Genomic DNA, 9,581 nt, shown 5'->3' with positions numbered 1-9,581 from the left:
TTGCCTTCTTTCTACAATTTTTTTTTTCCCTTTTTTTTTTTTTTTTGTTACTTATACATTCTCATGCTGGCTGTCCTAGACAGCGCAACGCCGTACCTTTGCCTTACTGTAATGCAGCACCACTAGCTGCTTTACTCCAAGGCTCAGATGCTAGGTTCTGCCGAGTCCTTGGACTCCCCCTATCTCCCTTCCACATGCTCCCCACACGCGAACCCGTCTCTGCTCTAGCCAGAGAGAGACCCTTCGTGGCCATTACTCAGACTGCACAGAGGGGCTGGGGTGGGTGTGGGGGAGCAGCAGCACCCCACCCCGCCCAGTGTACTTTCAGCGATCGGGAGCAAGGCGTGCAGGCCAGCGCTCCCCAGGTTTGGCTGCCTCTGGTCTACTCCTGCTACCACAAACCCGAACCGTCTGCCTTCACACCCCAAGCAAAAGCACAGTTCTCACCGCTCAGGTTCTGGAACAAGACAGGGGCGCCCCGGATCTCAGACTTCCGGATGAACGCCACGCCCCTCTCGTCACCATCGGAGGCTTCGGCGGCTTCCTCCTCCTCCAACAAACCGGTCTGTTCTTTAGCACTGACATCAATTCTCTTTAGTCTGGGGAGAGAGATAATCTCCTTTGGCTTATCAGCGGGCGGCGCATGGGCTGCGGGGTTCAACAGGGCGTCCATGTCCTCAAAGAAGGCACAGGGTTCCAGCACGTGGCCGTTTCTCACCTTCCGGTAGCTCTTCTGGAGACTTTTGAACTTGGTCCGACACTGCTCGGGCGTGCGGAGGAAGCCGCACTCGCGCAGCCACTCGGCCACGGCCCCGTACACCTGGCTGTTCCGGGGACAAGCCTGCAGCGTTTCATAAAAGCGAGACTCCTTGAGAATCGCGAGGAACGTCTTCGTTTCCTCGTAGCTCCAGTGCACGCCTGCTATCTTCTCATCTTCCAAACCCCAGTGCTGCTGCTCGCCCCACATCCGGCCCGCACCGCGCGCGGGGATCTGAGTAGCGTGAACCGGCTTTTCCTTGACGTAGTTGCTTCGGAGAATGTTCCTTTTGTTAGAAGAGTGGAGACCGAGGGCCCATGGCTCCTTTCTTTGCTCCAACCGGGCCACCTTGTTAGATGCAGACATGGTACTTCCTACAGAGACAGAAACACATTCCATGTTGAACACAGAGGTAGAGGCCACGCAGCCTAATCTGCCACCAGAGCGTGATGTCCTGGACACCTGTTCACACNAACCCACGAACCGTGAGATCATGACCTAAGCGAAAGTCGGACGCTTAACCGACTAAGCCACCCAGGCGCCCCTATTTCTTTTTATTAAACATTAAAATTTTTATTTTCAATGCTTAGGAAATATATATTAGAATTGTCAATTAATTTTATATGTTCACATCTATTTTTGAAAGGTCTTGTCCAACCCCCCTCTCTTTTAGAACCTTCCTTAACCATGAGTGTACAGCATAGGTATTCCTACTACTTACGGTATAGTACACAGTTATTCTGAACTCTCTCTTCTTTGCCACAACCATCTAGTAACTTATGTTATCATTTTACTTCTTATGCACCACTCCTTTCTGCAGCTAATTCTTAAGGGAAAGCCTTTAAGGTTAAGAAACATACAGTTTATTACCTGTGATTCCCTCTCCATGTCTAACGTTGTATTAGCTTCAGTGTCTGCTCCTAACCAGCATTTGTTACTTAAAAAACAAAGTGTGCTCATATCTGCCTGCCACATACCCTCGCCCCAACACACGCATACACACGGTGGGGCTAAGACAGGCGAGAAGCAATTTCTGGATACATCCGGCAAGGTTAACAGGAAAGAGACAGAAGGCCAGAGAAGCACACCGACAACGTGTTGTGTTACAGCACCACAGAGCTCAACGAGTCATAAACGTGAACCCTGGCTCCACCACCTGCCTTACTTTTGGGCCAGGGGAGCTTTCTGAATCTCTGAGCTTCAGTTCCCTAGGGAATGATGGCCTCTATTCACAGAAGTGCTGGGAATATTAAATAAACAATTGCCTGTGAAGTATCCAATGCCCATTAAGTATTGTAATAAAATTCAGTTTTCTTCTCTGGATAATACACACAGAAACTCCATGGAATTCTCAAGAGAAGGAGCATCAAAGCAAATCCTTTCTGAAAGAACCCCGGGGATGGAGATATGCTCTTTATTTTTACTTGAGAGAGGTAAGTGTAGGGATAATGAAAGCTCAAATACCCATAATAAGGCCCAGGCAGGCAATGCAGCTGAGGGAGAAGTGTGACAGTTCAAGCATGAGCTCCTTGATTCAGCTCTGGCCGATTGCTGTTCTGTGAAAAGGTGGGCCCGTGGTGCCTGACATTTGATTTTTCAAGATATACAGAAAATGCGGATTAACAAACTAATTTTAAATTAAAACCCTGTGCAAGGCCAAAATGTGCACATGGGCTGGATTCAGCCTATGAGTCATCAGTTTACAGTCCATGAGAAAAGACTGAGGCAGCGGTCTCTGGGCCTGGGCCTTTCCCTATGTAATCACCACTGGCCCTGAACAAAGTGGGAGCTAGAGGGACCAACCCCACAGGGTCAGAAATTGGGTATAGCTTCTGACTCCCCCAAAACTTAACGACAAATAGCCTACTGTTGACCGGAAGCCTTATCCATATCATAAACAGCCAATTAATATACATTCTGTATGTTATATGTATCACCTACTGTATTCCTATAATGATGTAAGTCAGAGAAAAGATTAAGAAAATCTTAAGGAAGAGACAATATATTAACTAATTTAACGGTGAGTACTTTCGATAGATACTGAACTGTACTTATTGAAAAGAATCCACACAGAAGTGGACCCACGGAGTTGAAATGTCTTGTTCAAGGGTCAGCTGGCTAAACCTGAATCCTCAGAGGATGCCCCCCAGCGCACCAGTGGCACACTTCACTCAGGGCTCTCACACGGCATGCTCCGAGACCCGGATGCCATGTGCGCTGAGGTCACGCCAGGTAAGGCCTGCGTGACGCCCCGCAGGCGGCCGGGTACCTGCTGCTCTGGGGAGACCACTTTGCCACCAGAGTCATCAGGGTGTCCTCTGTTGGTCATTTTTCTCCACTGCCTTAGTTGCCTTCTAGTTGTAAACAACTGTTGGTGTATCTTTCTTTATTCGGGTTCACATGGATTACACGCTCTAAGTTAGTACTGTAGCTGATAAGCTCAGTCCGGTAAATTTATGGTGTTTCTGGATGTTGACATCGCAGGGTGATAATTCACCAAGTGGAAAAGAATGTTCTGTTGAGGTGCTTACCGGGATGGTGACACTGTGGTCCTGTCACCCCCCCTGCTACTATACTTCAGTGCTACATGTAGGGTTGTCCAACAGAACTTCCTGTGGTGAGGGCAATGGTCTCTAACCGTGCTGTCCAACAAGGTATCAAATATTCTAACCGGGGCTGCTGCCACTGAGGAACTGAAATTTTTAACTTCATTTAATTTTAATTAATTGTATCCATTTAAGTAGCTCTGTGTGGCTAGTGGCTACCTTATTAGCACATGTCTATAGTGTGCTGGGTGTGGACTGGTGTGCACTCTGGGACTGTTATTTTATTAATGGGCAGTCTTCGACTTTTAGCTTACGTATGAATGAACTGTACTTATCCCCACTACTAACGCAGGTGATGTAATTCTTCAGAAGTCTGCTTGCAAAGTGACACTTCAGTGGTTACGTGTCTATAAATTCGTGCTATTCAAATAATTCACAACGCACTACTGAGGTAGTTGTACTGAAATTACTTTTTTTCTTCCATCCACAAGATTTCCAGCCAGCCAGCCAGTGTTTGCCAGGCACTCACTGTGCGTCCAGCTGTGTGCAAAGTGTTAGGTTGCTACAGTTAAACAAAAACAAATCCTACAAAGACCTGTGACTTTATGGTGCTATTAGTCTAGTGGTATCTGTAAGCTTGTATCTAAGTAATATAAACATGATAGTCCGATATAACACCTCACCAATGTTTTCACCCCTAAGTTAGAAGAATGTGCATATATTGTAAACTGGAAGGAAGGAAGGAGTTAAGAGAGCATGGACAGGTGCTGACTAGGTCTGGTAAAACCAGGCCACAGAAATGACCAGACAACCCATGGAGGTCTTTAAGTGTTGACATTTATAATTATTGTATCATCGGTAGAAATAAAGATATTAAAAATCCCCAAATTATTTTTGTGGAAAGGGAAAGAACCCTCACCCGGGGAGGCCATGTTCCCAACGCTCTCTTTCCTCATATCCCGGTACGGGTCTCTGTGAGCGGGAAGCTGATGCATGCTCTTCTTGTAGGAAAGACCTCTCGCCACACGGACATCTTTCGCTGGCCCCTGTAACAACACTAACAGCCATGACTACGGAGGTGACCACGTGGGGCTTCAGAGGGTGAGTGGTCATGGAGGAAATGCAGACGGGCCCTAAAGGAGAATTAAAATCAGGGAACCAAGCGTGTGTGATGCGCCAGATGAAGCAGACGATGTTACAAAGGATCGTAAGAGAGAGATCCAGCAAGGAGCCTCATTACTGAGAAGGTGGGGTCCAATCTTCTCTGCAAAATGGGTAAGGGCGTGGGGGAGTCTCTGGGGGGGGTACAGAAGTTTGAGGACAGCGAAGGCACGGGAAAGTCCTTGTGACTGGATAATCTAGGAAGGCAGCAAGAAGACCTACAATTTACCTGAGACACGATAGGTGGTGGTGTGGTTGTTCCTTCCTGACCTATGTTGTTCCATTCAGTAGCAGGGGCGGGAGCCCAGGGAGAAGGCCGAGCTGTGAGAAGAGAGAGAAACAATTAGGGTTCTGGGCTCCAGCCCTTTAATTCATGCAGCTTCTCCTTTTAAGAAATGAGCATGTATATATNATTAGTAAATACACACACACACACACACACACACACACACACACACCCCGCAACTAGAAATCGATCATTTCATCAGGGAGTTCAGAACAATGCCCAAAACCATGGTATCCTATAGCAGGGCTCACAGAAATGAATCCCTTCAGGGAGTTAGCAGGCAAAGCAGATTATGGAAGGGGCCAGGTAAGGAATGGGGGACCTGGAAAGCCCATACACCACTGAAAGGGTGTGCCCAATGCCCAGTCCCAGCTGATGCCTCACTGTGAGACAATGGACCTGGGAGAGTTAGAACTTCTAATATTTTTCAGGAGAAACCAGACATCTGGACTTTCCTACAAAATCTCAAGAATCTTAAACCTTGAGGTGGCACCTGGGTGGGTCAATTGGTTAAGTGTCCCACTTTAGCTTAGGTCAGGATCTCATTGATTCGTGAGTTTGAGCCCTGCTTCAGATTCTCTGTCTCCCTCTCCCTGGCTTGCACACATCGGTGCATGCGCACGCTCTCTCTCTCTCTCTCTCAAAAATAAACATTAAAAAAAAAACAACCCTTAAACCTTAGAACTAAAAGCAAACAAACAAATAAAATGCCCAAACCAAAACCCCTTTGTAGCCGCAACAAATAAGTCTGACTTGGTATGTGAGTTACAAATTTGCAATCTCTAGTATAAGTCAATCGGTGCCTTAATATGCTAAACGAGCTAGCACACATAGATACAAAGGCCTGGACACCACAGGCAAACACACAACATGCTCCCTCAGAAGTCTGGGGTCTAACTTCTACTCAGGAACTCACCACCTAGGGAAAACTTCCAGAATGAATACCACTGTGGTCGAGAACTCACAAGCTTGCTCCACCACTTTCTAAAGAAGCAAACTGAATCCCTTCCTTGGGAACATAGGACAGTTCATGCTATGCCACTTTGCTTTTGCAAAAGACACACATTAGTACCTATTTGTGCTAACCGAAAGCAATCCAAAAAAAGATTTGCACTTTTACCACAAAAGGGGGAAAAGCAAAGATACTGCTTAGTGTTTGTTTTGCAGGGAGCTATTTAAAAATTTTGTTTGTTTATTTAGAGAGAGCAGCGGAGGGTCAGAGAGAGAGGGAGACCGAGACTTCCATGCAGGCTCTGCACTGTCAACTCAGAGCCCGACCTGAGCGGAAATNTAAAAAAAAAAAATAGTCCAACTCCTGACCAACTGAGCCACCCAGGAGCCCCTGCAGGGAGCTGTTACAGAGGCAGTGTACACCTGAGCAGGGGGGGTGACAGGACCACAGTGTCACCATCCCGGTAAGCACCTCAACAGAACATTCTTTTCCACTTGGTGAATTATCACCCTGCGATGTCAACATCCAGAAACACCATAAATTTACCGGACTGAGCTTATCAGCTACAGTACTAACTTAGAGCATGTAATCCATGTGAACTCTGAAATTCAGAAAATATTAATATTTGCAATGGATTCTATCACAGTGTGAATTTCAGGAAAGGTAAGGAGGTTGGGTGCACAGTGGGGAATCTCACCACTTGGTGAGGGGCTGTGTAAGTAAGTCAGACTTGAAGTTTAGAAATAATTGTGCTGTTACAGGAGAAAGGAAACTAACATTTACTGAGTACCACTGTGTACTGGTCCATTTACATGGTCTCCTTGAACTTACCCTAACCACCTATTATTTTCCCTTTACAAATGACAGAATGGAAAGTTTGAGAAGCTACGTAACCTGACCAGGGCCACACAGATAAAGAACGGCAGAGCTAGGTTTTGAGTCCAGGCTGTCTGCCTCTAAAGCCTAATCACTTAACCTCTATGCATTAATACGCCTTTCCGTATTACCTGCCCAAGGTCAGATAGAGAAAGGTGCAGAGACAAGTAGATATAAACCCAAGCTTCCTCCCATAGGCTCAGTGATCTTTCCATCCCTCTCTTTCCGCCTGCCACCAGACTGCATGGATGGTGACATCACAGCAGATGGGAAAGGCAGGGTGTTTAATTTCCTTCTACCTGACTTATTAATGTCCAGAGCGGCTATGAAACCCGTGTTCCCCTGCCTATGAAATCTTACTGTTAATCTCTCTCATATGCCACTTCCGGATGCCTCACTTGTAATTTTTTAAAAGTAAGTATCTTGTTTCGCTTTCCAAACAGTTTTTAAAGTTGTTTATAGTCAGCCAAGAACATATACACACGTATACACAGCAGGACTGAAAAACACAAGCTGATTACAGAAAGGAGATTCTTAAGGCAGATTCTTGGGCAGGCCAAGTGTTCCCAGAATCCATCCCCAGGATGGCTTTTGCTTATGCTGCACAGGTTCCCAACTCTTGAAGCTGATAAAGTCTTGCTCCCCAAATATTCAATTTTTTCTCAAATACGTATTGAGGGGAACCTACTCTGAGCATGTCACAGTGTTAGGGTTCCAAAATAAATCTGCCACGGTCCCTGCTCTGGGCATGCTCTGAGTCCTTCTCACCGTTCTTGGGGAAGGGCCGGTGCTCCGTCTTTCGGGTCAGCTGCTCCTCCCGTCCTGAACGGAGGCCTCCAACTTCCTCCAGGGATACGACTCTGGGTTGGGTCTCCACCCGCTCAGGCTGAAAGTCCATTACCTCCCATGCTGCTCCCAGTGGGACCTGTTTCTCTGAGTGCACAGGACTGCTAGCCTGGGAAATAAAGCCAATGCCATCATGGAAAGAGAGAGGAAAACATGGCCCAACAAGGGCCAAATTCCCCCCAGAAAGACATCAAAGAAGGAGATGCGAGAAGGAACGAAAACTTCACTCCATTCCCAACGGAGCCTCCCAGGGCATCAGGTGAAGATTACTGTCCAGAAGCCTAGGCTTAAGGGGTCAGGAGAGTGCTCTTTATTAGCGTACAGAGGGCGGAAATCTAGCAGGAGTAAAACACTGAGCCTCCTTGTTATCAGAACAGACATGGAGTCCTCACACCTATTAGCTTCGCAGAGAAGCAAAAGCTATCAGAACAGAAATAAATTCGCTAGTGAACTGGAAAGGGAAAATTAATTTCCACATGTAGTGTCTCTCCCTGACCGACACAGCAGCCTGCTGATAGTCAGGTCTTTATCCGAATGCAAATCCCGTGCAAGGTGAAACTGCAAGTCTTGCAAATCTTGCAGGATCTCACGAGGTTAATGAAAGGGCTCTTGAAAACGACTAGAAGACCATGAAATGCCACTGACAAACAAAGATCTGGCAGTTATGTTAGACAAGGATGGTGGCATCGAGGGCACTTTGGGAGACACACATTGGAATATCAAAGGACTAGAGAGGGCCGTGGGATAACCGATGAAGTCCGTCCTTTCTATCCCTTTTCTTTCTTTCTCTCTCTCTTTTTTTTTTGTTGTTGTTGTTGCAAAAATAGCCCTCTTTAGGGGCGCCTGGGTGGCTTAGTCGGTTAAGCGTCCGACTTTCGCTTAGGTCATGATCTCGCGGTTCGTGGGTTCGAGCCCCGCGTCGGGCTCTGTGCTGAGTGCCAGCTCAGAGCCTGGAGCCTGTTTCAGAGTCTGTGTCTCCCTCTCTCTCTGACCCTCCCCTGCTCACGCTGTCTCTCTCTCTCTCTCTCCTAGAAATAAAAATATTTTAAAAAAGAAAGGAAAAAAAATAGCCCTCTTTAGGATCAAACTACAAAAGTCCAACCCTGCAAAGCATAACGTAGTGTCTCCGTATATAATTTTTTGGGAAACATTACGCCAAAGATTTATACAAATACTTAGGTGTATAATGTTGAACTTCATTTACAAAATAATATTTCAACCAAGTTTTTTTTTCCTACTTAATATGAAATTCTGATCCTCTTTCAAATTCATTCCCTTTAAAAGTCTCTCAGTACCACTTATCCCTCCATAAGAAGCACTATCTGCAGCGCCGCCCTGCCCCCACGCCTTAGCCATTCCCTTCGCTCTAAATAAGACAATTTGGAAAATCCTCTCACCTGCTGTCTCAGTCTTCCAGTCTCTTTCTCCAAATGTATTACCAGGGCCACCGCCTCCTCTCCGCTTTCCGGACACTGCTTCTGAGCCCACGCCTGAATCTTCTCCGGCAAAATGGTGAGAAACTGTTCAATCACCAGCAGCTCAAGGATCTGCTCCTTGGAACGCATCTCGGGCTTCAGCCACCGGCAGCAAAGTTCCCAGAGTTTACTGAAAGCTTCGTGGGGTCCGGTCACATCCTCGTAACAGAATTGCCTGAAGCATTTGCGGAAGGTCTCAGACTCAGAGCTCTCCGATCCTTCCAGAGTGGGCTCCGATGCCCACTCAGGGTCCTTCTCCACCTTCATTATTAAGCATCCCTCAACCTCCAGGGATGCGTCCAGCTGAGGGTCCAGGGATGCAGCCATGCTCTAACCCAGGGGTCAACCTCACGTCCAGCTCAAAGTGGACGCAAAGAACCCAAACCTCGGAGCGCTCCCTGCTTAATGATTTTGGAAGTGTGGGAGGGTAGGGAAGTGAAAAACGGTAGTGTCAGCAAAAACAGAGGACCCCGGGCTCATGAATCAAATCTATCCTAAGCGCTTGAAATGGTGAATGTGTACCCTAAGGTCCCAGATCCGGCCTCTCCACCAAAGATGGGATTTTCCGGGGTGCATCTCTTTAGTGCAGTGTCCAAGACCGAGGGCAGGGGACTGGGAGAAAATCTGGGGAACTGAAGCAAGGGTGGGCGGGGGCAGCCGGCGGGGCCGGGAGGGGGCTGGG

At 47.2% G+C, this 9,581-nt stretch overlaps 1 protein-coding gene across 1 annotated transcript in view; it reads right to left on the bottom strand.

The window, feature by feature from the left end:
* Nucleotides 1-9,457, bottom strand: part of ZKSCAN2 (zinc finger with KRAB and SCAN domains 2) — a 14,740-nt gene extending 5,283 nt beyond the window's left edge. Inside the window, exons 1-5 of the mRNA XM_077760293.1 lie at nucleotides 8,822-9,457; nucleotides 7,347-7,533; nucleotides 4,694-4,785; nucleotides 4,223-4,349; nucleotides 448-1,131 (exon numbers count right to left, since the gene is read on the bottom strand). Of these exons, the coding sequence (XP_077616419.1) occupies nucleotides 448-1,131; nucleotides 4,223-4,349; nucleotides 4,694-4,785; nucleotides 7,347-7,533; nucleotides 8,822-9,226 (1,495 nt within the window). The 5' untranslated portion in view covers nucleotides 9,227-9,457. The remainder of the gene's footprint in view (nucleotides 1-447; nucleotides 1,132-4,222; nucleotides 4,350-4,693; nucleotides 4,786-7,346; nucleotides 7,534-8,821) is intronic.
* Nucleotides 9,458-9,581: the final 124 nt, after the last annotated feature.

This window comes from Crocuta crocuta, unplaced genomic scaffold, assembly GCF_008692635.1.
Source record: "Crocuta crocuta isolate KB4526 unplaced genomic scaffold, BGI_CrCroc_1.0 scaffold73, whole genome shotgun sequence".
In the NCBI taxonomy this organism is placed as follows: Eukaryota; Metazoa; Chordata; class Mammalia; order Carnivora; family Hyaenidae; genus Crocuta; species Crocuta crocuta.
Note: the sequence above shows the minus strand (reverse complement) of the source record. Positions and strands in the feature narration are given on the sequence as shown.